General features: G+C 35.5%; 5 protein-coding genes across 7 annotated transcripts; 3 read left to right on the top strand and 2 right to left on the bottom strand.

The window, feature by feature from the left end:
• Positions 1-1,875: 1,875 nt before the first annotated feature.
• LOC7469559 (squamosa promoter-binding protein 1) lies at positions 1,876-5,124 on the bottom strand. Its single transcript, XM_002309708.4, has 2 exons — positions 3,925-5,124; positions 1,876-2,439 (listed from the first exon to the last, which is right to left on the bottom strand). Exons 1-2 carry the CDS (start codon positions 4,290-4,292, stop codon positions 2,199-2,201), a joined length of 609 nt encoding a protein of 202 aa, XP_002309744.2. The 5' UTR covers positions 4,293-5,124; the 3' UTR covers positions 1,876-2,198.
• Positions 5,125-9,214: 4,090 nt separating this feature from the next.
• On the top strand, positions 9,215-14,200 carry LOC7469558 (mitotic checkpoint serine/threonine-protein kinase BUB1). The gene is made up of 15 exons (XM_002310369.4): positions 9,215-9,381; positions 9,482-9,617; positions 10,487-10,644; positions 10,741-10,831; positions 11,501-11,611; positions 11,722-11,809; positions 12,075-12,178; positions 12,256-12,327; positions 12,428-12,517; positions 12,597-12,754; positions 12,921-12,975; positions 13,049-13,183; positions 13,267-13,388; positions 13,589-13,866; positions 13,969-14,200. The coding sequence occupies exons 1-14, from the start codon at positions 9,311-9,313 to the stop codon at positions 13,770-13,772; spliced, it is 1,575 nt and encodes a 524-aa protein (XP_002310405.3). The 5' UTR covers positions 9,215-9,310; the 3' UTR covers positions 13,773-13,866; positions 13,969-14,200.
• Positions 14,201-15,051: 851 nt separating this feature from the next.
• LOC7469557 (ADP,ATP carrier protein 3, mitochondrial) lies at positions 15,052-17,817 on the top strand. Its single transcript, XM_024605555.2, has 4 exons — positions 15,052-15,218; positions 15,847-16,339; positions 16,444-16,815; positions 17,172-17,817. Exons 2-4 carry the CDS (start codon positions 15,869-15,871, stop codon positions 17,469-17,471), a joined length of 1,143 nt encoding a protein of 380 aa, XP_024461323.1. The 5' UTR covers positions 15,052-15,218; positions 15,847-15,868; the 3' UTR covers positions 17,472-17,817.
• A 47-nt stretch (positions 17,818-17,864) lies between these two features.
• LOC7459953 (leucine-rich repeat extensin-like protein 4) lies at positions 17,865-20,658 on the top strand. The gene is made up of 2 exons (XM_002310367.4): positions 17,865-18,250; positions 18,614-20,658. Exon 2 carries the CDS (start codon positions 19,256-19,258, stop codon positions 20,501-20,503), a length of 1,248 nt encoding a protein of 415 aa, XP_002310403.3. The 5' UTR covers positions 17,865-18,250; positions 18,614-19,255; the 3' UTR covers positions 20,504-20,658.
• A 279-nt stretch (positions 20,659-20,937) lies between these two features.
• LOC7469556 (transmembrane E3 ubiquitin-protein ligase FLY2) lies at positions 20,938-27,540 on the bottom strand. Of its 3 annotated transcripts, XM_002309707.3 has the most exons (15): positions 26,926-27,538; positions 26,222-26,294; positions 25,877-26,004; positions 25,594-25,709; positions 25,137-25,197; positions 24,538-24,604; positions 24,379-24,456; positions 23,821-23,978; positions 23,642-23,701; positions 23,449-23,542; positions 22,533-22,700; positions 21,909-22,237; positions 21,528-21,644; positions 21,267-21,435; positions 20,938-21,116 (listed from the first exon to the last, which is right to left on the bottom strand). In XM_002309707.3, exons 1-14 carry the CDS (start codon positions 27,091-27,093, stop codon positions 21,334-21,336), a joined length of 1,719 nt encoding a protein of 572 aa, XP_002309743.2. In that variant the 5' UTR covers positions 27,094-27,538; the 3' UTR covers positions 20,938-21,116; positions 21,267-21,333. The 3 variants fall into 3 exon arrangements, with proteins under 3 accessions (XP_002309743.2, XP_024461322.1, XP_052310650.1); XM_024605554.1 differs by lacking the exon at positions 22,533-22,700 and having other exon boundaries at positions 26,926-27,540; XM_052454690.1 differs by lacking the exon at positions 26,926-27,538 and having other exon boundaries at positions 26,103-26,226.
• Positions 27,541-27,911: the final 371 nt, after the last annotated feature.

Consider the following 27,911-nt stretch of genomic DNA (forward strand, 5'->3'; position numbering starts at 1 on the left):
TGGGTAGTGTCAAAATAGGGAAAGGAGGTGCGAGGAATGGATGTTACGGCCACCGAGAGAAGCAGGCAAGCACCTGTTGCCTTGGTGGGCGGCCTTCTGTCTCTTCACTCTTGCCCTTTTTCTCACTCCTTTTTCTTTATTTCTTTTTTTTTTTCCCTCATTATTTTCTTTAATATTTAAATTGGTTTTTGGCAAAATAAGTCGGTTGATTAAGTAATTCTTAATTAATTTTAATCTAAAATGTTATTATTCGTTTTGAAGCTAAATAGTATTTTCATACCAATTAAAAAATGAATTATTTCACTAGTTAATCAAAATAAAATAAAATAAATATTTATGATTCTAAGAAAACGTTTGAGCTAAGCATCTATTACAGTATGTGGTTTCAAAACTTGGAGGAATGGTTTTTTAAGATATTTCATTGATTTAAAGAAAAAGAAATAAAAGATAAATAATTTATTGATTAATTTCAAAGTTAATTCTGAGCTTAACTAAATGAACTTCACCGGTCAAACTCATAGGTTTGTTAAATTAATTTATATATAAGTAGATCAACTTGAATTTATCATAAAATGATATTATTTTAATTTTTTAATAAAAATTCAAACAATATTATTTTGAACTATTTTTTAAAAAAAATTAAAAAAATATTAGAATTAATTTGATTGAATCTCGTCCGAGTTTGACGATGTGAATCAAGTCATGACTCAACTTACAAAATCATTCAAATTCAATCGGGTTTTAACTTTCAATACGGTTAAGAAAACCGAACTCGGTCAGCGAACCAACCGCAAAGCCAAACTCATTTGTAATTATAAGTATGCTTAATTAAAGTCATGCTCGAAATGATAGAGGAGTTAGCAAACTCCGATACTAACACCTAGTAGGTGAGGGATTGTGGATCTGTCATGTTGGAAACTCTTTCTGGGCATGAAAGTTAGGTCAACGATCCCACTTGCCCTGACCTATTAAATCCATTTGCATCTCTGAACTAGAACAGCTGGAGAACGAATTCAACAAGTTGGAATATGATTGGATTTCTTGACCATTAATGCCCAACTTGAACTGGGCCTGACTTAGGGCATCAGACACCTTTTTGCCTTTTTTTAGGGTCCCAAATGATTATTTATTTGTATATTTGTCAGTTGAAGACAAAGAAATCGCCCTTCGACAGAGTCCCATGTTGGCAAAGATATGCTTTAACTAGAATGCGAAGCATCCCATGTTGATTATTATCGCAGTGACTCTATCAGTACTGGTGGCTAAGAATAGATCAGAGACGGCGCATGTCACCGCGCAGCTGCCTTTTGTTGACGAAGACAGCTTACCTTTCTCAACTCTGATATCAAGAGCTGGAGCTGCCATCTTGCCCGACGAGCATATGTTCGTTCAATTCGATGTATCTCAACTCATGCAATGCTATGGACACTGATGAGTGTTCAATGTAAGTTTTAAATATGGAGGGATTTCCCTATTTGGTAAGAGTAAAATGATTGTCAAGATCCAATCATTAATTATTTAGATATTGTTTAGTTATAGTTTTAGAAGGTAAAGGTGGAGTTCGATAGAACGGAAGCGACTTGTTTTTTTATTATTATTATCTTGAAAGCATGAAAATTCATTTCAAAATTGTTAATTTTAAATCTGTCTCTGAAATTTATTTTTTTTTCTATCATGAAAACATGTTAGGTGTATATCCATGCAGAGAACCAAAAACAGCAAGTTGATCGCAAATTGACCTTGTATGGAGCTAAATAACACATGAAACAAGCTGGATCATATCCCAAGAAAGATATGCCGATTGACTAGAACTCAGGCCGTCATGGCAACTCTATCGCAGTCTTTTCAGTATGATTAGTAGCCCTAGAAACCCCATGTGATAACTGATAATATATTGATTGAAGCAAAACACTCAATACAAGTCAAGTCAGTGCCTGCAACAATACCCTGAAACTATTAGAATAAGTTGGGTTAAGTTAAGTAGCTAAGCCACACTGGTAGCATATGCCTAGTGCCACAGCTAGCAACCCTGACACCATGCATGGTTGTCACACAATGTGACATTAGCATTTGTTTAGCCGGAGAAGTACATAATAATAATAATAATAAGAAGAAGAAGAAGAAGAAGAAGAAGAAGAAGGGAAAGAGTATCAGCATCACTACATCCCTAGGATGACAGAAGAGAGAGAGCAATCGGTTTAGCTTATCTGGAAATGTTTGTAAGTCGCATTTTCTTGGATTGTTATCTTAATTCTTCCCCTTTCATCAGCCTGTCCACATACCATATCCTTCAACTGAGTGCCATGAGTTCCATTTACTTTGCGGCTTGAGCCTTCCACGTGAGATTCAACAACATTCTTCCTTCGCCTCTCATTGTGTCCGGCCAACCGCCTGCGACAGCTTCTTTTGGTTTCATCAAATTCTGATAGTTCATGGAATCTGCATCACAATCCTCCTCAATCAGACTATACAAAACTGTCACAGTTTTTAGCACTCCTTGATGATCTATGACATCAGAAAGGCCAAAGACATCATAAAGTTCTTATTCCTGCGTATGTATGTGGTTTGATTAAGATACTTAACATGCGTGTCTGTGTTGATTAATTTCAAAGGACACGGAAGAGAAGTGCTTAAAATTTTATAAAATGAGGCAGCAAAGACGAGGTTTTTTTTTTTCAAATTAGCACAACAAGAAAAAAAATTTCCCTAATCGTGCCAGTGACATTGTCACAACAAATAAAATTATTTTGCTGTAACAGTGCCACTAGCTACCGAGACTTGTTGCTCAGAAGAGATTGCCGCATGTGTTATTTATCCAGTTTTTTTCCTCGATTTTGATTTGATTTGATGTTTCCTTGTTGACTGTGTTAGTTTTGAAAAGAAAGAAAAACAAATCCAGCAAAGCCAGTGGATTCCATCTTTATTAAAGAAACGATACCAAATTGAACAAAGAGGACAGATGTGATACAATCCACAGCTTAATATGCTAAGATAAAGTAAGATTATGGAATCATTGAATTGCAAGAAGAAGAAGGCATGACATTTGAAGTAGACTAGAATCCTGCAATAAAATGTCAAATCTGGCCGAATCATTGAATTTTATCTTCTTGCCTTTACCACAACCTTAAGATATGTCCAGATCCACTAACATAAATAATATTATCCTAAAACCTTAATTAATAAAAAATGTTACTTAGACTAACAAAAGCTAACTGTTCTGAAATCATTTTTCAAAATTTGTACAACCGTTTTAACCTAGCATTGCCTCTTTTGCACTTCATTTTTTTTTTCCAGCATCGACTTGTGTCATGCATCAAGCAGATCTCATTATTAAAAGTTGTCAAGTCCAATACCTTTTAGGTTCTCCTCCGGTAAATTACTAAATCAGCTTCTATCAAAACATCAAAAAATTCAAAAAAAAAAAAGGGGGGGGGGGGATTAAACAGAAGTAAAGAGAATTTATCATCAACATCATTCAAAAAATAGCATCTTCTCTTATCAGAAGCAAACTACACCAGGGAAAAGCGGATGATCAACAGCAGTAAACTTTGACAACCCCAGCTAGTCACCCCAGATTTTCCGAAAAAGGGAAATGGTAAGAAATGAGCATGAGACTTTCTTATTAAAGGCGTCAAATTCAGGTTATATAAGCAGCAATTAAGGCAAAACAAGAAACCTAAAATCCAAATTACTTGGAAGCCAAGTTGGGATCAACCCCATATATGAATCTTTGTTTCTACACTGTTTAGTTTAAGTAAAGCGAGAAAAAAAGACACTTGAAACTTTGCAATTATTTAATGAAACAACAGTAAGCTAAAGTTTTTCAACATTATGGACCACAATTAGACACAAAGATCAAAACTTTTCCACATATTCAGCTAAAACAATGACAAAAAAAAAAAGAAAAGGGCACTCATTTCTAACCTGCTACATTGCTGGCAAAACCTCTGCCTAATTCCAGCTACAAGCACAACCTGAGCCTTAGCATGATGTCCACAAACCTTATGCCTCCTATGATATTGCTTTGCATCAGTCAGATTAGCTGTACACTTCTCTACTTGACAACACCTCATCCCTCCTCCACCACCACTTGACACCCTCCTTCCTCCACCAGCAGCAGCAGCAGCAGTAACTACCACTTTCTTTTTCTTGTTACTCTCGAAAAATTCATCTTCCATAAACCCCATCTGGTTTTGCTCATACCCTTCATCATCTGAAGAGTCATCAGCACTATCCTTCTTCATTACTTCCCTCCCCATCACCATCCTAATTTGCTTCCCCTTACCATCCATTTCTTTTTGGAAGAAAAAAATTAAAGAAAAAAGAAAACTTGGGTTCAAAAGGTGAGGTTCCAAAGGGTGAAAAGAATGACAAAAAAGAAAGGAAAGATATATGCTTGAGGTGGGAATTAGAGTAGTAAGTAAAGGATAAAAGTTGAAAAAGAGTCAGGACCACAACCACAAGCTCCATTTTTATTGTTTCTTTTCCTGTTTTTTTCTGCCCTTTTCCCTATCCAAGCCTGGTTTTGTTTTTTTGTACATAGGAAAGGCTATGAGGTAAGGAATGTCAAGTAGTACAATAATAACACTGCCATACAAACAAGCAACCCAAAGAGAAGGAAAGAATAAACAATTCATCTATTTGGAGAAAGGGGGAGGGGGGAGATGGTAGTAACATTGCATCATCCTTCAAATTTTTCATTTTAGCTATATTAACCCCTAATCACAATTTTGGGCAATATCAATAATCCGAACGGCTAGGAGATTTCATCCGAGAATTGTTAAAGGTTGACACTTTTTGGAATTTAATACAGCTAGATGGCTACCATGTGTTGTCTCAAGTGTTCAGGGGGTTCCATGCGAGGATTGTGACAAAAAATTACAAGTAAGAGGTTTAAGATGCTTGAAATTGTGATTGAGAGGCTAAAATGACTAACCTTCTAAACTTTGAGGACCATATGGAGGGGAGGTAAGTTTACCTGGTGCAAGTACTTACTGGTGGTGGTCTTGCTTGTGCTCGTGAGGGGGTGGCCCTACAAGGTTGCAGACAGTGTGACCAAAGAATTGAAGAGTGAGTACTGTTGCTAAGCTCTGTGTGTGATGTGTTAGGTTTTGTGTACATCTTTCTTTTTGAATGGGACAACTATGAACTGCTTTGACAGGGATCTACTACACCTAGTATGCCTTCTCCACATTGGTATCAGCGTGTAACACCTTGCCATCTGGAAAAACTAAGGGGTCTCGGTTTTTATGAATTATTTGATTGGTGGATGTGACCTTCAAGGATGTGCCATTGGTATGGTGAATATGAGGCATGAATTTTCATGGAGAGTGAGAGTAATTTGGTAGGTGAGAGGTGTTTATAGCTTGGAGAGGTGGTGAGATGTGATTGGTTAGGTGTGGGAGTGGTGTGGCTTTAGGTTTGATTGTTATTGGGAGAGGCCAATGAGGGATCGAGACATGGTAGGGTTTCATGGGGATGATGATGATGAGTAGTTAGCTGGAGAATTTGGTGTTTGTCTCCTATCAATAAGTATGGTACTATCTCTGTTTACAGTGGTGGGGACTATAGATTCTTTCCCCTTAAACAATCCTGAACTCATTGGGCCTTGGTGACATTAATGGTGGAAAAAACAAAACCAGCTCTCCAAGTTGCACAGCCATCAACCCAAAGCTAACCAAATTTCTATCCTTTTCGATCCTCGCCCATCTATTATACTTAAAAGTTGAAGTGTTCGTTCTTTTTATTCAATTACAGATGATAATATTTTATATCTATATCTTATTCATATAATCTCGGAGCTGGGAGTCTAAAAGGCTTTTTAACTGATGGATTCCATGGAACGAGGCTGCGAGGACTTTATCCAAAGGGCAGACAACTCCATTGGAGAATAACCAATCACAATGAGAGCATGACCTTCACTTTTTTACATGGTAAGAGGGCACCATCGAAATGTTTGGAAGAAAGTAATCCTGGCATAAGTTAGTTTTGATGGTGCCGAGAAAAAACTCTTCCCGGCCGGCCGGCTGGCCTTATGGCTGGAAATCTAGCCCAAACGAGCTGGAATTTCAGCGGAGGACACCCGGCACCTAGCATGCTTCTCTCTGCATTCTTTTTTCTTCGTCTTTCCACGCAAACTTTCCATGCACATGAATCTTTTATGGCACATTCAAACTTCAACTTTTTCTATACAGAGAATATACTATTTTCTGCATTAATAATATTGTTCATCATCAACATTTCAATCAAAGGCATATATATATACTTGGCATAACAACTATAGCATCATACAATAACCAGCATATCATTTTTTTTCTGTGAAAAAAGTTCAAGATCTTGGTCTATATATATATAAATACACTCAGTTATCGTAAAATCTAGATCTCATCATTGGTTAGAGCTTCACTTATTGATAACTAGCCTCGACAACATGCATGCACTCACATTCTAGACCATAAAAATTAACCATGTCATTCTAGATCTAATCCATAAAAGCTGTTCATGTCATTTCAAACCATAAAAAGCTAGGCAAAGCATTAATCATGCCTTATAATGCATACATTTTTTTTTATGTTTTTTTTCATACACTACAGTCTTTTATTTTTGTTGATTTAAGCATTAAAATGACGCATCAAAATGTTCATTGTTCCAATACAAGACTTGTTTTACAAAAAAAAAAAAAACCCATGAACTCATGGTGAAGCTCAATCACACTATCACAAAAATCCAATTTGTAGCTGAAGTTTTTTTTTTTTTTTTTACTTATCAAATTTATTTTTAACTTATATCATCAACCTATGTTAAATATGAAGTTTAATTTTAAACATTTTTTCTTGATGTAAACAATCAAACATGAGACCTCATGTACCTTAAAAAGTTCATGGGATAGAAAGAAAAAGGAATTTTTTGACAGAGTTCCATGATTTCGATACAGCCCTCATTCTTAACAAGGATTTGACAGGGCAACCTTAAAAGAACCTTTCCTTCCTTTCGTCCCCCTTCTCCATCGATCTTTGTTAACTGTTTGATTCTATGTGATTTGATGTCTGATGATATTTCTTTGTGGCTGGATGTTATAGCAACTTCCTATGCCTTGTCATTTCTAGCATGGGATACGAGGATGGAAATGACTATTCCCTGTTATACAAATAGTTAGCAAAAAATTAAAAAAAAAATTAAATCTTCTTTTCCCATTACTTATTTTTGATAAATACGATCATCACACAAAACTCATAGTTTTTTACACTTAATGAAAGTATACATTTCTTAACATTTTCTTTCAATTAGTCATGATCTATATACATAATCTCCTATAAAAAAAAATACATGTGAAGTATAAAATCAAAAGGTGTAGGTTTTTGTTTTTCTCATCACAAGATTTCACTGTTCATCCTCTTATACATTACTATAAATGGATTGTGTAGTTTTTTTTGTTTTTTTAATTTGATCCCAAAATTTTTTTTTGGTTATTTAGGTCTCGTTTGTTTGCTGGAAAGTAGTTTTTTTAAAAAAAATGAATTCCAGAAAAGTATTTTCCGATATTTGGTAGTATAATGAAAAATAAGTTGGAAAACATTTCCTAGTGTTTGGTTATGTCATGGAAAATGAGCTGGAAAATAACTTATTAATGTTTTATTTTTCTCAAGTTTATTAAAATAATGAGGAACAAATCTTACAAATTAAAAAGTTGAATGAGAATGAAATTGAAAAAAAATATAATTTCATAAATTATCTCAAATAAAATAAATAATAATTAAAATAATAGAGATCAAATCTAAAAAATTAAAAAAAAATTAAAGATGAAGAAATTAAAATAATAATAATTAACATTTCATAAATTATTTCAAATAAAATAAGTAACAATCAAAAGAATGAGGACCAAATTTGATAGATAAAAAATTTCAATAAAAAAATAATAAGGAAAAAGCAAATAGCAATTATAAAAATAAGGACCAAAGTTAATATAAAAATTAAATTTTAAGAGATGAAATTGAAAAATAAATATTCAAAACAAATTATATATAGCAATTAAAAGTTTGAGGATCAAATTTGATATAATCAGCAAATAATGACATTTCTAAATTTTTCACAACTTCCGGAAAGTGTTTTCCGTCCAAATTTTTCAGGAAAACACTTTCCTGAAAACCAAGCCAATTTTTTCTTTGACTGAAAAGTGTTTTCCGTTGAGCAACTTTTCTAATGGCAAACAAACACAGGAAAGTTTGGAAAGTGATTTCCCGGAAACCACTATCCGGAAAATAAACACAGCCAAAAAGGAAAACACTAGTTTCCTAGAAACTAAACCAATTTTTTATTTGACCGGAAAGTGTTTTTCGTTTACCAACTTTTCTAATGGCAAACAAACATAGGAAAGTTTGGAAAATAGTTTCCCGGAAACTACTTTCCAATAAACAAACATGGCCTTAGTTCTAATTGAAGATTTTGATTTCTTATGAAATGGTGAGATTGAAATAATTAAGAGGGATTGAAATGGAAAAAGACATCAAACATTGGTGGTGTGCCATAAGTTTTATAAAAGATACATTTTGATCCTCAAACTTAAAAAATAACATATATTATACAATTTCAGTACCTTAATATTTTTCAAATTCAATGGTGGTAAAAAAAAGTTTATTTGTGTTGTTTTTTAGTTCCTGATTGAGAAAGAACATAGATAAATCATCAAGTTTTGATGGTAAAGAGAAAAACATGTCATTGACACTGATTTAGACTTCCAAAATAAATGATATTTGTATCAAATAGTTTTATTAACGAGGAAAGTTCATATTAAATGTCCTTGTACCTTTAAAGTTAGTGAAACATAGATCTGAGCTTGGATTGATTTTTAGTTTCGAATTGATTTTGTTTTTTGGGACTGCATTTTATTTGTTTAGGTCATAGATATGTTTATCATATTTTCTAAAGTGTTTTATAGGTGTCTTAGGTACAAATGAGTTGAAAAACATGTTTTTTTTTAAGTAAAAAATACTTAAATTTTGATTTTTCAAATACCATACTAACCATAATCTAAGTAAAATTAGATAACACATTGTCTCATTTTTTTTATTTTTCAAAATAAATTAAGGAGAAAAAAAAAACATAATCATAAAAGTCTACCAGGACAGACCGACTCTAACAAAAGAGGCCAAACTAGCTGAAAGTATTTAGGATAAATAAAAGTAATAGCACCAAAATTGATTAGAAATCATTTACGAAAAAATATATTTTTTTTTATTCCACAATTTGAAAATCAAGTATTTCCCTCTTCTCTCCCAAAGTTTCAAAATTTTCAAACAGCCAGCCCGTCACCATGACCGTTATGTACACTGACCCGAGCGACAACGCTTCTTCTCTTCACGACCCTCTCCTTCCATGGCTACTGTACGCCCTTCCCTCTCTCTCTCCCCTAAAGCTATTTTTGTTTTGGGTTTTTAAAGCATGGAAATTGGCTGCAATCCCTTTTGTTGTGATTGATTTTCAGGTCGATCAAAAAGGCACTTGATAGTAGCATCTCCAGTTTGGAACTAAACAAGATTTTATTAGACTGTATTGGGACTTTCAAGCACAATCCACAGTATAAAAATGACCCCAGATTTCTCAAGATTTGGCTTCTCTATGTAAGTTTAATTACACCCATTATGGGTCTCTGTTAGTTTTAAGGTTTCATTGCTTTGATTCTGTTTTCTGGTTTAGTTTCCTAGATGGGTTTTTTTTTTATGCTTTTTTGTGGATTAATTTGGTTTTTTTTTTAAGCTGAGAGTTTTAGTGCGTTTTTAGAGAAATGAAGGATGGTGAAGTTTTTGTTGGTTATTTTTCAGTACTGGGTTCAACTTAGTTTACAATTTGATAGTTTGTTAGGTTTTTTATGGAGAATCTGCTTGAATTGTGTTGATAGATTCTGAATCTTAAATGGGGTTTGTTTGTTTTTCTTGATTTTGGAGGGGTAGCAAATTTGATAGCTTTTTTTCTGTTAGTGGTCAATGGTCATTCTTCAATTTTCTTTAAAGTTCAGTTAGTTGAAATTTGTGTTTGTGGATTTGTTCTTCTCTTCTCCCTTAAATATTAAGTGCTTGGATTCCGTTTTTGTTTTATTTAAGTTGGACTATTTTATGTTAACGTTTGGTTGTTAAAGTTGAAGATTTTGTAAGGATTTTTAGAGGGTTTTTATGAGAAATGGAGGATGGTGAAAGCATTTTTTTGGGGGCTATTTTAGATATTGGGTTGTTTTACTTTGAACTTGAATTATTTGATGGCATTTTTTGAACAAATTGAGGGATTGAGAATGAAGTGGCCATCATTCAATTTGCTCAGTAGTTTCGTAATTTGAATTGTGTGTAAATTTTCTAACTTGCTATGTATTTTCCTTCTCATATCTATGTGGATTCTATTTGTTGAGTCATTGTGTTTCGATGGGTCTATTCACTGTAATCATATGGGGAGCTAGAATGTAACATTGTTTAACAGATTAATTTGGTTTTGATGGAAGTTGGAAGGTAGTGATGACTTTGAAAATGTTTTCAAAGAAATGGAAGAGAATAATATATGCAGAGGCAATTCTTTGCTCTATGAACTGTACGCGGGGTTTCTTGAAGCAAAAGAGAATTGGAAGGAAGCATATATGGTTTATCAAACTGGCATTTTAAGGTTGCTCCCTCTTGTTTTCTGTGTCTTTCTTGGTGGACTTTTTTGCACGTTTCTTTGTCATTGATATTGGGTGGTTGATTTATATCGGGATGACAGGAAAGCAGAACCTCTTGAGAGGTTGGAACGTGCAAAAGTCTTATTTCTTGACAGATTGTCTTACAGGATAAATGCGTCTTCACTTCAAAAGGTATGCATACTGACCCAGGGAAAGAAATTATGCTTCCTTCGGTTTTTCTTCTGGTTTTCCTTTATTCATATGTATCACAGGCTAGGTAAGTGACTTGAATCCATAAACTTAAATTCAGATGAAACTTGGTATGTTCTGCAATCTTTTTGGTGGTGGGTATATCAGTACACATTTTACTTCTTGATACAGAGGAGTATTTAGTGCCTCATTACAACAGGAGTGCTAGTCTACTTAACGCTATGCCTAATTGTTTGTGTGAGTCTATTGTTAATGAAACACAATCTTTTTTTCTTTTTGTTCCTTTTCCTCTAGTTGTTAGATATCATGTCCCTGAGTACGATTGCCATCAACTTTTGATCATTTCTTTGTACTTTCTCTTACGTGAACAACTGTATCTCAAATAGTCATGTTTTTTTATGCGACCTTTCTTTTATGATCTCCAACAATACATGCTTGAAAGTCAAAAGCATGTTCCTTTAATAGTTTTAACTTCAGATTTTAGCCTTTTCATAGTCTAAGTCATCATGATGATGGGCAAACCTGGCAGATGGTGTATCATTTATTTCCCTTTTCCTTGTCATAATATATTTTTATCAAAGAGTTGTTTAGCTTAGATTGGTATATGTAGGCTCTCTAAAGATTATATTATTTTGTACTCTTCATTTACAGACTGATTACAATGAATCCATGGAAATGGAAAAAGTTTGTGTTAATCCATGGTCAGCCTCCACCACAAAAGAGTTGTTGGAGAGGATAAATCCTCAAATGATGAAATATGCTGTAAGACAATTTGAACATTAGTAACTTCCTTTGATTGTTGAAATTCATTGATTGGTTGCTTAATATTTTTGTTTACTTTGATAAGGTAACTTTCTTTTTGCTTGTTTTAGGGATACCATCCAAGTAAAAAAGCATACTCTGGAGACGTGGCTTTATCTACTCTACAGAATTCATCAAGGAATAAGATTGTTAAAATAGGTTATTCTTATTGTTATATTTACATGGATATTCTGTAGTGCTTCGAGTCTTTAGTCATAAATGAATGTTCATGATTGATTAACAAACTTAAGTTTCTGAAAACTGAGGGCAAATTTCATGTTTGAAATGTTATTTTGACTTTTTGGAAGTAAGAATTCTGCATGTATGTCCAATCATTATATGGATTCTGTGTTTTGTTGTGGCACAACTTCAATTGGGGATTCAAATTCTTATAACTTAATCACTATTATTCTAATACTTAAAGGTGGAAAGAAGTACGAGATCAAAGGTTGTCCTGTTAAAGGCGGGTTTGCTCAAGTATATAAAGCATATGTCAACAGTAATCCAGATGAAGTTGTTGCATTGAAGGTAATTAAACCTCCTCCCTTAGTAAGAGTTGCGGATTCCATGTCATATTGGGCTATAATATTTGAACGAAATTGCAGATACAAAGGCCTCCTTTTCCTTGGGAGTTCCATATGTACCGTCAACTTGATCAACGGATCCCAGACAATCAAGTATGTGTTCTTTCTGTTCTCATGATTTCAGCACCTTTATTTTTTATTTTTTATTTTTTAACAACAACTGGTTCTTATTCTTCTTGCTGTAACTTTTCAGAGTTCAAGCTTCGGATATGCTCATAGATTGCATCTGTTCTCTGATTATAGTATACTTGTCTGTGACTATCTATCTCATGGGACGCTTCAGGTAGATTAATCTTATCCTATATTTGTTTTCATACCAGGAAGATCTTGTGTGATACAATGCTTGCATGTGACATATGCAGGATGTCATAAATTCTTATGTGGTCACTGGCAAGCCCATGGAAGAAGTGTTGTGTATCTATTACACCATAGAAATGCTACACATGCTGGAAACCCTGCATGGAGTTGGCATAATTCACGGGGACTTCAAGCCTGATAATCTGCTTATTCGCTATTCCAGGTGAAAATTGTTTTCACCATAAATTTGGTTATTTTATGTCTTTCACATAGGTAGCTGTCTTGTAATTTCAAAAGCAAGATCATAAGCATAGCTTCATCAATGTCTTTTACAGATGCATGGTTTGACATACAACATCTAGTGACATTAATAACCTGATATTTGGCAGGAGCAATCTTACAGAAGATGGGTTTAAAGAACGAAGTGGCCCTTGGAGAGATCAGGTTAATCTTACTTGTGATAGACTTGATGTGCAGCTTAATTGTTTATCTCGTATTTAAGAGTTTTCTCATGCAGGGTCTTTGCCTTGTTGACTGGGGGAGGGGGATAGACCTGCATCTCTTTCCTGATGATATAGAATTTGAGGGAGATTGTCGGACTTCTGGATTTCGTTGTGTTGAAATGCAAGAGAGGAAGCCCTGGACATTTCAGGTCATTGTAATAAAGCACACAAAGTCCACTTGCTAGTTTTTAATTGGACTGGCACCTCATTAGTATCGTCATTTTGAAATCAGGTTGACACATATGGCCTCTGTGTTGTAATTCATATGATGCTGCACCATTCTTACATGGAGATTGTAAAGAAAGGGACATCTGATGGAGGCTACATGTATCTGCCGAAGGCTCCTTTTAAAAGGTATTTTTCATTTCTGCATACTTAGAAGACTTCTGTGAACTGCGGCAAATTCCAATTTGTAACTTCACTATATTGTGAAACTGCAAAACTTTAAAAATTTATAGGAGTAAATTATTTTTCCCATCATAGATTTCTCTCTTTATTTTTCTGTTTTCTTTTCGCAAACCTTCTGATCAAGTTCTCATTCTATTTATCTGCAGATACTGGAGTGATTTATGGAAGGATCTCTTCACAAAGCTGCTAAACAATAATAGCGGCAATGACTGTGAGTTGTTGAGGAACTTGAGAAAGAGCTTTGAGGATTACTTGCACTCTGATGATAAACTCCTAAGGAAACTGAAGGAGTTGCTGGCTAAGCAAAGACTCCTTTTGTGTTCTGCTTAGTGCATTTTTTTAATCATTCCTCCAGATACTTTTCTTACGATTGTCTTGCAAATTGTTAAATTTATATGCAGAACAGCCAGACGCATGCTAGAAGGTGAATTCTTATTTGAAATAAAATCCCTACTGCGCCCTTGCAACTCATTTGAACTTTCTGATCCATCATTTTATTCTAACATTTTACCCTCTTATGAAGCAGTCAGTCAAATGTACAGAATCTTGGTGCTGGAGCATTCTTTGCAGACATCAACTTGCTATGTTAAAAAGATAGTGTTTTTTCTTACTTTCTCTCACTGATGATTAGGTAAAGGAATGTATTCGCATGTGCAATGAATTTCACAAGCTTGTACTCACAATTCATGACTGAATGTAAATGCTGTTTTCTCTACAGCAAAATTTGTGAAGATATCTTTTAAATTCTTACATTCTTATATCATATTGCGTTTGGTTAGCATTTCGGGATATAAATTACAGATATAAAAGATACAGAAGTTGAAGCAGAGAAATAAAAATAATAATTTTGAAGTGAATTCTTTCATGTGTTTTAAAAGAAACATATCTTTTCTATCCCAATATCACTACCTTATAAAATATAAAAACATGTTGGCTACATGCTCTCTGTCTCTGTAGGATATTATGAATTAAGAATGCAGATGTTGGGATTTTGAACTCAAACTGTTGAGGTTTTCTTTTAGGGTCTGAGTATTAGAAGATGAACTATCAAGTGTCAAATGGCGTATTCAACAAATGCCGATTCCACGATCACATTGTTTTAAGATTTTCCTCTATTTCCTTTGATCAATGAAGCAAAACTTCCATGGTTGCATGAGCAATTTTCTTTAACTTGTGTTTTTTTTTTTGGATTAGTCCATGGATCAGATAAGCTTTCCTAGATATTAATTTTTTGGGTTTTTCAAACTATTATCCAGAATTAATCATTCGAGGTTCTATCGGTTAAGATGTAAATTTCTTCTAAGAAAATTTACGAACATGAAACTATTTATTTAAGCAGCCAGAGCCCTTCCTCTCATGCAAACCTTGTTGGTTCTGCTGAATATTAATGAAATTGAAATGATGGATGCAATATATTTTTGCTTAAATTTTGTGTAAAATGATAACATAAAATCAAACTAAAATAAGAGAAGGAATATTTTTGAGAAAAAAAAAGGATAAATCATTATTGGGCCTTTAGAAAACCCAACAAAACAATAAAGAAGTCCTAAAGCCCACAAAATATGAAACTCACTTTCACTTCTCACGAATGGAGTCTTCTACACTGTTACAGTGACAGCGTCAGACTCGAATACAAATGAAGACGCAGAGGCAAACCAAGGTCAAGATGGTAATTTAAAAGAAAAACCCTAGAAATTCTCTTAGGTATAAAGACCACATTAGTAAAACAGTTCTCCCTAGTATCAGGAGGAGGCAGTGACTGTCCTTACTCTCAAGGTTTTTTTTTTTCCCTGTTTGGTTGCTGAGAAAATGAAAGAAACCATGAAGTGTTTGGCTTCTGTTTAGCTTTTTTGTTTGCATGTTTAGATTTGATGAATTTTGTTTGAGGTTGACTATGTACAATTGTTACTAACATTAGATTTAATGTTAAAAATGACACTCAAATTTTGCGTTTTAGTTGTTACAAACGTTCGATTATGTTGGAAATGAGATTGGTTTTCACATTCAAATTGTGGGTTTAAGTTGTTACTAACCTTGAATTATGCTAAAAATGAGGTGGGATTTGACATTCGAATTGAGGGTTTTAGTTGTTGCTAACGTTGGATTATGTTAAAAATGACATGGGTTTGCAATCAAATTGTAGGTCTTAGGTGTTAATAACGTGAGGTTACGTTAAAAATGGCATAGGTTTGAATTTTGTCTTTGATTTGTGTTGTATGGTTTGTCCTTTTTGCTGCTTTGTGGGGGTGGTTGGTGGAAGTTAAGTTGGATTATAATGATGATCATGGCATTTTGTTGGATTAGTATATGTTATCTAGTTTTATTTGCTTATTGCAAAATTGCAGGTAGTACTTTGTTCTTGAAGCCTAATTGTGTAAAATGGTGGATTTTTTCTGACTATCAGGTCACCATCTTGAGTTGTAAACATGGCGGATGAATCGGGGAATCCGTTAGTTTTCAGGAAGATACATGGACAGTCATCTCTCATTTCTAAGCTTTCCCCAAACTTGCACAGCAGGAATTATCACATGACTAGTGGTGCATTTTCTAATGGTTTTCATAGCCATATGCATCCTGCAATTCAGGGAACTGGTCTGGCATTTGTGCCACATGTTTCCCCGATATTTGTTGAAGCACCATCCGAGAAAGGCGCTAAAGGATTTATGATTGATTTTCTCATGGGAGGAGTATCAGCAGCTGTTTCAAAGACAGCAGCCGCTCCAATTGAGCGGGTTAAACTCTTGATTCAAAATCAAGATGAAATGATCAAGGCTGGTCGATTATCTGAACCTTACAAGGGTATCACTGACTGCTTTGCTAGAACCATCAAAGATGAGGGTGTCCTTGCTCTTTGGAGAGGCAACACTGCTAATGTCATCAGATACTTCCCTACTCAGGTCATTTCACTTTAATTTTATTTTTTTTCCTTTAGTTATTTTTTAGTACATGTGCTTGACTGTAGTAGTGTTTATATCAATTGACACCTTTGTACACCTACCAGGCCCTGAACTTTGCATTCAAAGATTACTTCAAGAGTTTGTTTAACTTCAAGAAGGAAAAAGATGGCTACTGGAAGTGGTTTGCCGGGAATTTGGCATCAGGTGGAGCTGCTGGTGCTTCATCACTTCTATTTGTTTACTCCTTGGATTATGCCCGTACTCGTTTGGCTAATGATTCAAAGGCAGCTAAAACGGGTGGTGAGAGGCAGTTTAATGGGTTGGTTGATGTTTATAAGAAAACCCTCCAGTCTGATGGCATTGCTGGACTTTATCGTGGATTTAACATATCTTGTGTTGGAATTATTGTGTACCGTGGGCTCTACTTTGGAATGTATGATTCTCTTAAACCTGTGGTTTTGGTTGGTAATTTGCAGGTATGTACTGTTTTTTCTTATTGCATCTCTGCCAATCTTTTTTCCCTGCTTTCAAGTTGTCCTTCTCCTGTTATGGTTCTACACTGCAAATATGTTGTTTTGACCTCAACCATCTTTGCTGGTGGAACTAAATGCAAGATGAAATGGACTCCTCATCTTATGGATTTATGCTCCTGTGTCCTAAGTATTGTATGTGTAAAATTGTGGTCCTGTGTTCACCACCTTTTGATAAAATTAATTCAAACTGAGATATCTTAATGTTTGGATGTGTGGCACAGCGGCGGTGCTGATTTTCCTCTACTATATGAAGTTTAACATGATCAAACGGTTAATGTTGGTTTGTTTGGTTTCTACAGGATAGTTTCTTTGCAAGTTTCTTGCTGGGATGGGGAATCACAATAGGTGCTGGATTGGCCTCTTACCCCATAGATACAGTCCGGAGAAGGATGATGATGACTTCAGGAGAAGCTGTGAAGTATAAGAGCTCTTTGGATGCATTTAAACAGATCGTCAAGAATGAAGGGGGTAAATCACTCTTCAAGGGTGCTGGTGCAAACATCCTACGTGCTGTGGCAGGTGCTGGTGTGCTTGCTGGGTATGACAAGCTGCAGGTCATTGTCTTTGGCAAGAAATATGGATCTGGTGGCGGTGGCTAATATGATTGCTGATGCCAGTGGCCATGGTGATGATGATGATGATGATAAAAGGAAAATGCTTCTGTTTCTGTTAGAGTGCCTTTCTCAGCTTCGAATAATTTTTCAAGAAATGATAGTGCTCTTGATGTTTACCGGTACCTGGGATTTCTTAAAAACAAATATAGTTGTCTGGACATCTTCAATTTTGAGTGTTGTAACTAGTACAGCATAAACGATGATAGTTTGTATGTGTCATGATGAGAATAGTTAGATAATATTCTCTCAAGTGTGCTTGTTTTGGAGTGGTTGTGCCCTGTGGAAATCTATGATGTTTTGTCCCTTGTTTATTGAAAAATTATTCAAAGGATGAACGGTGCCAGCTTCAATGCCAGTACTGCAGATTTTGTCATACTTCCCCCGGCATCTTCAATATCACTGATCTTGATTATGCTGGCCAGCAAGACGTTCCAAAAACTTGGAAGTGTACAGCGCTCAATTTAATGGAAAAGAATTTCAGTATATTGCTTGGTGGTGCTGGACTCGTATGAGATGCAGTTGCAGCAGAAATTGATGTGAACTTTTCCATTTGTTAGAAGACTTGAAGTTCATGCCACGGAGTAGTCGAATTCTGCACTTCTTTCTTTGCGTTTTTGGTCGGGTATAGGTTTGTCAATCTTATTTCCAGGAGTTAATGCATTGGATCATGCACAATTATCAAGCTTTCAGCACCATCTGCATTTGTGCTACCATTGCCCTCATTCTTTTGAGAGATGAAATCTAGCTTGGACCAGGAACTAGAGGTATAGAAAAATCTCATTTCATGTGTTTTTTTTGTTCTATCTGTAAAGGGTATTCTTGAATCAGTTTAAGCATTAATTAAAAATTCACGATTATTTTATTAAAAGATTTTAACAATATAACTTCCATGTCGGTTTGATAAATTCAAATAATTTAATAAATTATTCTAGATACCAGTCTCAAGATTTGCTTTCTGAATTTAGAAAGTCAACAATGGAGGCAAATGTTTTGTTAATTATCAAGTAAAACTCCTTGTGGTTCTTGCATCTTGTAATAGATGCAAGATTTGTGCAAAACGCCGAGCACAACTTCAATGTGTAAATACGAAGCTATTGGAATTGACTCATCTCTTGCTACTCCATCAGATGGAGGTTCTTTCTCAAGGAAGCTGGAATCATTTCTGTATCTTGGAAGTATGATAATGTGCTGCCATGAATTTCTTAGGATTTACCCCTTTTGGCTCAAGAGTCATGACAGGTGATTAATCCCGTAAGTTCGAAGAAATTCTCCTCTTTTTCTTAGGGTGGCTGAGGCTGTCTTTCTCCAGCTCCACTTGAAACAACTGCGAAAATTACATGGAAGGAGGCAAGTCTTTATCGTGCGCATCGTACTCTCTATACCCCCATTTTTCCAAATTCATAGTCTGAAACTAATCTCCATGTTATTTCCTAACATGAGGTGTGCCTTTCATCTTCCATTTTTTGTCTCACTCCAAGCCTCCAAAGGACAGCATAAACTGCAGGGATCGAGACATGATGTTTGGTACGCTTTGAAATCTTCATGCTTATCTAGAAATGGCCATGTTTTAAGATCATATGTTATGGTTAACTGTCACTGTACCAGGTCATTCTGACATTTTCTTCAGATGCTATCATCAGCAAAGAAATCAATGTCTTCCATTGGACATGAACAGCATGATTAAACATAAGACTGAAAGAAGCGTTTGACATGGAAAGTACTCCTTACATAAACAGCCAAGATTACTACCTTAAACCCACGAAAATCAAATGGCTTCGTCTCTGCTTTGTTCTATCACAATTCGTTCTTTACTTGTCTTGCTCTTACACCTATCTTCCTTGTCTAACTATCTAGCTGCAAAGCATAACCAACATGGCTATCACCGCCACCGCTCACACAACCATTCTCCAACTTCAAACCAAAGGCTCCACCAAGCTTATATTGCCCTCCAGGCATGGAGAAGGGTTATCTACTCTGATCCAAACAACTTCACTACCAATTGGGTTGGTCCTGATGTATGTAGCTATAAAGGAATATACTGTGCAACTGCTACTGATGATCCCAAAATTAGAGTTGTCGCAGGCATTGACCTCAACTTTGCTGATATAGCAGGTTTCCTTCCCAATGAATTAGGCCTCCTCTCTGACTTAGCACTCATCCATTTGAATAGCAACAGACTTTGTGGGATTATCCCACAATCTCTAACCAACCTTTCACTTCTATATGAGCTTGATGTCAGCAACAACAGATTTGTAGGCCCTTTCCCTTCTGTTGTGCTCTCTCTTCCTATGCTAACCTATCTTGACCTTCGCTACAATGAGTTTGAAGGGCCATTACCTCCTCAGCTTTTCCAGAAAAAGATTGATGCGATATTCATTAATAACAATCGATTTACTAGTGCAGTTCCCGCTTTCTTAGGTGGAACTTCAGCTTCTGTGGTGGTCATCGCCAACAATAACTTCAAAGGCTGCCTGCCGCCGAGTATAGCCAACTTGGCAGATACTTTAGAAGAGTTGCTGCTTATCAACACAAGCTTGACAGGTTGTTTGCCACCAGAAGTTGGGTATCTCTACAAACTGAGGGTGTTGGATGTAAGCCATAACAAGATAGTTGGTCCTATACCTTATAGCCTATCAGGATTAGCTCATTTGGAGCAGCTAAATTTAGCACACAATCTGATGACCGGGATTGTACCTCAGGGAGTTTGTATACTGCCAAATTTAGCTAATTTTACTTTCTCTTACAACTTCTTTTGTGAGGAAGAGGGAATTTGCATGAATCTTACATCTAAAGGCATCAAGTATGACGACCGCCGCAATTGTTTGCCAGAGAAGCCACTCCAGAGAAGTCAGAAAGAATGCAACGATACACTCGAGCATCCAGTCGACTGCTTTCAGGAATGCTGCATTGCCAGTGAAGGAGGCGGTGCTTTTGGTAGGGCAACTCCTTTCGCTCCTGCACTTGTGCCTGCTGCAACCCCTCTGCTGTCACCTTTTCTTGCTCCTAGCTTCCCATAAGTAGTCTTGCAAGATAGTAACAATAAAACCAAAATAAGATCCAAAATTTGGCCTATAGTTACATGTGAATCTTCTTCTTTTTTTCTTTTTTCCTGTAATAGAAGTTGTATTTGAATTTTGTACATGTATATAATCCTTGAAAAATTTTTATGTTACCCAACCCACAAACGACAGGACCTTGAAAACTTGAAGCTTTCACTGGCTTATGTGTTCCATATGATCCATCATTTCATGCCGACAAGGGCAATGTTTAGAAACCCCTACTCGATTACCAAACACGCATATCCACCTTAATAAACTGATACATAACTGGAAAACCAAAAAAAAATCTTTATCAAGGGAAACCAGTCACATTGCCTTCCTCGTTGCCAATTTCATATAAATGCTACAAAGGTTAATTTATTTGCAAGAGAACCAAAAATGTTGCGTGCCAATGATAAAATTGAAAATAATTTGCATTAGTAAAGCTTTCAAGTAATAATACATTATACAGTTAATACAAGTTGTGTCAAATACAAAGTGAGTAGCATCAGTTAAAGTTCGTCATTGCTTATGCCTCTATATCAGGTATCTTCTGAAGCTGTACCCATGCAAAATATGGGTTTCTCCCAACCTGAAAGAAAACAGACATTAATAACTACAAAAGATGTATCAAAAACAATATCCAAAATACACCTCAAACCATAAATTCAGGAAAAATGGAATGATGCAATAAGGAATCGTAAATATTCAGTAAATGCAAGTTTTTACATCAGCTCATTACCAGAATTAACAAGTTGGGCAATGTCAATCAAACCCCTTAAGTAATATAAACAAGTGTACTAATCTCCCTATGCTGGTGGTAGTGGACGCCGGCAAGTTGGGCATTCCATCTTGATATCCATCCACCTTTGTAGACAACCGGAATGAAAGAAATGATCACATGGAGTTACCTGTCAAAGATTTTGCAATTTAAAGTGCGACTTAGGTGCAAACTAAGTTAAAGAAAGGGTGGAGGAAAAAACACAGAATCCTGATGGTATACCATGCAATCATTAGAATGCCGCGTGAGGTCAATTGCAGTCATGCAAATGACACAGTCTGTGGTGTGATTCGATTCCTGATCAAACCTTCTATAGTAGAAATATTTCTCAGGTAGGATCTGCAACAAGCATATCAAAGTGATATTTTCAACATGCTTTAGGTGAAAACAGTCACAACATGCTTTAGGTGAAAACAAACATATATCATATTCATGCCATCATCAATCACTAGCCCTTGCTTGGTAAAGTTCCAAATGGCTTGTTCACCCAAGGTTGTTACTCTCTCAACTTAGCATAGCGTTCAGCGTGTCACAAGTTGTTGGAAACCGAGGAAAGAAAAGAATGATATGGGAGGGGAAAAGTAGAGAAACAACTGCACCAACCTGGCGAGGAATGAACCATCGAGACCCAAGATAGTGTTGAAGAAGAAGAATTGACGCTTGCAGTCCAACGAATACACCCAAATATAAACACCATGTCTTGTCAGGCTCAGTCCTCATAAAGTTGTTAGGGCATCCAAATATATACAATGGGATTGCTAGACGAGTAACAGTCATGCCTAAGATGTAATGGGGATGCAAAGGTTTTCTCGAGTCACGAATGACATTGGTGAATATTTGAGGTATCCAAAAAGAGTACATTAAGAAAAGAATGGATCGAAGATAATTATGGAACTCATACATAACTAGAATGCCTCCCAACAGGATCCCATCTGCAAATAATTATAGCAGTTGGATCAAATTATACCAGACATAAGGAAAAGGAATTTTATATTGTACAGCAAGTAATGGAATCCGTAAAACAACAGTCGATGATCACATACATGTAGCAAAGTATTCAGGAGATTGCGAGATGCATATGTTGAACATTTCAAATTGGTTACTCATTCAATGGGGTGACTGAAAGCAAGAGTCATAGACTAGAGTGTCTAATCAATACCGGATCATTCAATGAATCCTAGTGATAGAATTTCCCACCTATGTATTGATTTCCAAAAGGGCACTTACAGAAACGACTATATAGAACTGATAGTTCACGCCTCATTGTCTCCCAACCTTCACCACTATTCATAGGCCTGCCTGCCTTCCATATAGAAAGAAGATATCTCATCTCAAAAATTGAGAAGACTACAAACTTGAAAAATGCAGCAGTTGCAAAAGCATTAAACAAGGATTCTGCACAGGAAAGAGCAAAACTATTTACTTATCAGAGACAGAAAATGACCCAGTGCTTAGCATAATGTGCAGTAAGAGCAAATTTCACGGTGAACAAGTGAGAATAGAGTTACACTGATTCAGTATGACAAGCATATTCAGAAAAAAAAAAGGCACAATTAATGCGCAACAAGACATAAAAATGGCACACATACTAATTAAGAAAAGTAAAAAGTAAAAACCACTTTGTATATATTGAGTAACATAGGTCAGGTCAATGGTTGTGACCGTTTTCAAATGATATCTACTAGGATACCTTAATTTTGAAATTAGAAAAGTTGGTGAACTATCAGAAATGAGTACATAAATTTGGCAGTTCTCGTAACACTCAAGAATTCTGATGGTTTTCCAATGGGTTCCACACCAAGCTTTCACCCAATTCTATTCTTGCAAATGAACAAAACATTCCCATTGAGTTGATAGCATTAAAATATGTGCACATAACCAGACAAATGGAATCCTTTCAAATTCCTAACCAATTCTATTCTTGCAAATGAACAAAACATTCCCATTGAGTTGATAGCATTAAAATATGTGCACATAACCAGACAAATGGAATCCTTTCAAATTCCTAACCATGCCTTTACTTTAACAGATCTATTTTTCAAATAATTGCAATAAGTTTACTGCAAAACTAAATATACAAATTCCATTGCATCTGGAAGCAAAACCAATCTAGTAAACTGCATAAGCTGGAAATTGTACTTACCAACTAGTATTCCTGCAGTTAGGTGTAGAAGACAAAGATAAGCATCCATGATGGCTTGCTGCCCAATCATTAAAATTGAAACTTTGGCAGCCCCCTGATAGAGGTAAATCAGAACCATTATCAACTTATTTGAAACCATAAAGTTTCAAGAATAAAATTGATTGTAACAGAAGAATAAAGTAAAATGCCGTACTGATTGAGTGTTACTATGTTCCATTTGCCGAATCAGCAAAAGAACTTGAAGGAATGAGACCTGATGCAAACTGTTAAGGAAGCCACCCAAATAATGGAACATTAGGATGGATCCACAAGAGATAATGGAACATTAGGATGAATCCACAAGAGTGACGATATATCACATATAAAGGATACAAAGGTGACCATCAAGGTATAGTTCACTGCTTTGTTATAGTAGACTTCAATGTTGACAGAAGTAGCATTTAGTAGTAAAGGTGAGAAGCAATCCCCTTCATCGTCTGCAGCAGGACTCTCCATTAATCCTTCAATATGGAAACGATCACAGTCTCCATCTATAAGAAAGGTCAGAGATTTTAGTTAGTAAATAAGATAGGCATATAATTTTTTTTATAAGACGTTATCCAAGATTTTGTAATATCGAGTAGGAAGGTTGAAACCAGACACAAAACTGCTCCTAACACCATGAATATGACCAGTCATTTAGATTGGATGTTGTCAATGCTTCATGGAGTAGAATAGGTAAAATTTCTTCTCCCCTAACTCAAAATGAGAATGATTTGTACAAGGCACTGTTTCCAGATTATTAAGAAAATGTCCTTGAGATTCTACAATATCAACACCAACCTCTATACATAAAGGAAATAATTCATAGGTGTTTGGAGACTTAATGGGGAATCACACGGGATATTAAGGTCAAAGACAAAAAACATAGAGCTGAGATAGCTCAAGTACCACTTTGGACAGATGACAAGCGTGTAATTTGGGCGGCAATTTCAATATTACAATGCTTCTCCATCTCATAAATTGGCCCTGCAGTAACATGAGGTAAAATTCACTGAACTGCTATGTTAGCACAAACTTAAAATGTCAAAGTGAGGTACAAAACATTACAATTTTTCCTTCTCCATATTTTATTTTGAGGAGAATCTAAGAACACCTGAGATGAAAATACTCCAAGCTGTTCAAACAAATAAGCAAACACAAGCTAGAAGTTAAAACTTGGATCATTTATCAACAATAGAAGATTATATACAAAGACACTAATTCCTTTGCTCAATGTATACATCTTTATTGCAGGACTCGTCAACTAGTGGCACGCGTAAGAGGATCTAAATGGAGCCATGTGCAGCATTCAGAACTACAAGTCCCAAACAGAATACAGTATCCAACACCAGCACAAGCATGTATCCCCACCCTCACCCCATAGTTTATGAATAATATTGAACTATTCAGACTAATAACCAGTTCCTTCTGAGGCCAAAAAGATCAGTCAGTCTCATAATGAATCTAAAATACAAACATTAAACCTACCACATTTTATGTGCCTATCCTAATGGTACTCTAAAACTTCACATAAGAAAAGATTAGAAATGACTAGGCAACAAACAACCAAACAGAAAAAAACAAAAAGCTATATGAAAAAGATGGCACGTGCTATAAAATCAATATAAATTAAAAATATCACACGCAAGCCGAGTAGGAAGTGTTACCAAATGATATGGATTAGATAACATATAATCTTCTTCTTGGCTGAATTCTCCCTCTTTACCACTGCCATAGTTCATTAAAGAAGGCAATTAGAGTTGAGATGCAATGGACCAAACCAACTCTATGACATCTATCAACAAAAAAAGAATGATGGAAGTAGACAAGAAAATGTAATTAGAATCCTGTATCACGAGAAATAAGGACAGAGAAGAGGATAATAAAATTTATAATCAATCTATATTTCTTATAAGTGTTGAACAAAGCATATGCAACTCACATGCTCTTCAACTATAGTAACTAAAATAAAGTTTCACATTTTGCAATACACATGCATCCCTCTTACTGCCCTCAAGACATACTTGGGAAGAACAGAAATAGAACATTTTCTAACTTGAAGTGACCAGTTCACTTGGAAGACATTTGAGAAGTAGCAAAAATAGTAACATCCATGAAATTTACCTGTTAGCTACCATTCGAAGTTGTCTAAAAGGCCATATATATACACCTTCTACCCTTATTTGAGCACCACCAGCATTGTGTTTGTTGTCAAACACGTCATGGAAAATTATTACACCCTGTTGTTAACACCACGAGCAAGAAAAAATAACAGCTTTCTTTCTTAAAGCCATGACCATATACCTTGAAGAGCCAAAAGAATTTGAAGCAATCATGTATTTTTTTTCTTCCCATAAGTGAGCTTATGAGAACCTAACTCCTAGATAGAAAAAAATCAAACCCTCACCTGGACATAATGCACACCATTTATCTTTGTTGGTGTGCTGACTAATTCAATGACAGAATCACCATTGGATTTCCTGAAATCTGGGAACATGGAAGAGCTATTTGCAGAATCAAGAAATTTCCAAGACCCTGGAATTCACATGTCCAAAACATGTTTACCAAGACAAGCATAGAAGACCTAAACAAATTGAGTGTGCATTGGTGAACATGACAAGTAGAATAGTAACCAAGTTAGCTAATAATTTTGTGCATGCATCACAAGGACAAGAGCAATTTATTACTTTTCCGCAAGTTCTACAGTAATGAATGCATAAGCATGTGAGTGCATGAATCACCGAAGACAAACCTCGGTAAGTTCCCGTTATGTTCCACATGGAAAATGGGCCCAAATCATTTTCATCTTTTCTAATAAATAGCCACTGCAAGAAGAAATATCATTAACAAGCAAAAATTAGGTCCAATTACATTAGCATTGCAACCACTAGGGTAAAAAAAGGAATCTCATCACATTAGTCATAAAATAAAATAATTGCATTTCAGTATCTTGGCAATTTGATTGAACTGACTTTCATGCTATTTAATAAAATTCTACTCAACAAGTTACTGAAACATCCAGTGCCAATCCTTCTCTAGCAATGTGACCTTCGTTCTCATTTACCATCTTTATCAACCAAAAAATTGTTGATTCTTGATGATCAACACTGCAGCATTACACTATGAGCTATCAAACATGACAATTCCCATTCCCTAATATCAATTTCTAGTATATACTAACACAAAACACCTAAATGCAGCACAGTAAAATTGACAAGTCAAACCCCATCAAAGTTACACTTCAAGAAGCAAAGGAGCTAAATCTGGCAAAACAAAACACGAAGAACATCATTCAAAGCTCATTGAAAATCTATTTTTGCATAACTAACAAAGACTCCACCAATCAAAGTTACATTCTTCACAATCCAAACTCATTCTCTTGCTAACAAACTCTAATCAAAATCTAAACCCAACCCACAATCAATCACAAACAAAAACATCAATTCCAATACAAACCTCATCGCTCCACGACTGTGCACGCTCTCTCAATGGCCTTAAGCCCACCACTGCCTGTAACAAACCCAAGAGCACAAACCATAACCAAAAAATCCAACCCACAGTACCTAACCCTCTCCTCCATAAAAAACCCTCTAAATTAACCATATCAAAATACCCAAAAACCATCAACTCCAACCAAGTTCAAAGACAGAAATCTTCTCCAAAAAACGACTCTTAAGAACAAAAGCAAAACAACCCATGAGTGTAAAACAAACAAGAACAAAAGGGTTTGCTTCAAATGGAGTCAAGCCCCCATTTTTGTAGAGAAATACTAACAAACAACCTGAACAGGAAAGTGAGAGCCCAACAACTTAAATAATAAAAATTTAAACCTCATTAACTAACTAACTACTCTAATTAATTAAACAAACGCACACCAAACAGAACTTAGCAGCCCTTCACGGGTTGAAAACCATTTTAAAACTGATAAAGATACGATCTTTAAGAATCAAAGATGTATATTTTGAAGTAAAGAAAGGGTCTTTGAAATCTTGAATGTTGACATGTCCATTTCTTGTTTTTGTTTCGGTAAAATGAATGTCGAGAGGGCGAGGGAGAGGAAAGAGGAAGTCTCTGTGTTTTGTTGGCTTAGTGGTCGGGCTACGCGCGAGAATGGGAGGGGGAAGTCACGCACCTATCTCACATGGAACCGGTTAATAGTGCATTTAGTCCCTTGATTTTTGATAGTTTCCTTCGTACCCTTTCTATTTCTTATCCTAGTAATATTCGCCCTGCATTTGTATGATCCTTTCATCAACATTATTTTTTTTTCAAGTAATTAACAAGATTCTAAGATTATTTTTCATTAGTGAATTATATTTTTATTTCATTGACTTTTAAATATCTACGATGAAATATTATTTTCAATCCCATATAATAATTTAAAGAAAATATCCGAATTATACTTCTAAAATTAATCGAACATGGTCTCTTCGGAAATTAAT

Source organism: Populus trichocarpa, chromosome 7 (genome assembly GCF_000002775.5).
Source record: "Populus trichocarpa isolate Nisqually-1 chromosome 7, P.trichocarpa_v4.1, whole genome shotgun sequence".
In the NCBI taxonomy this organism is placed as follows: Eukaryota; Viridiplantae; Streptophyta; class Magnoliopsida; order Malpighiales; family Salicaceae; genus Populus; species Populus trichocarpa.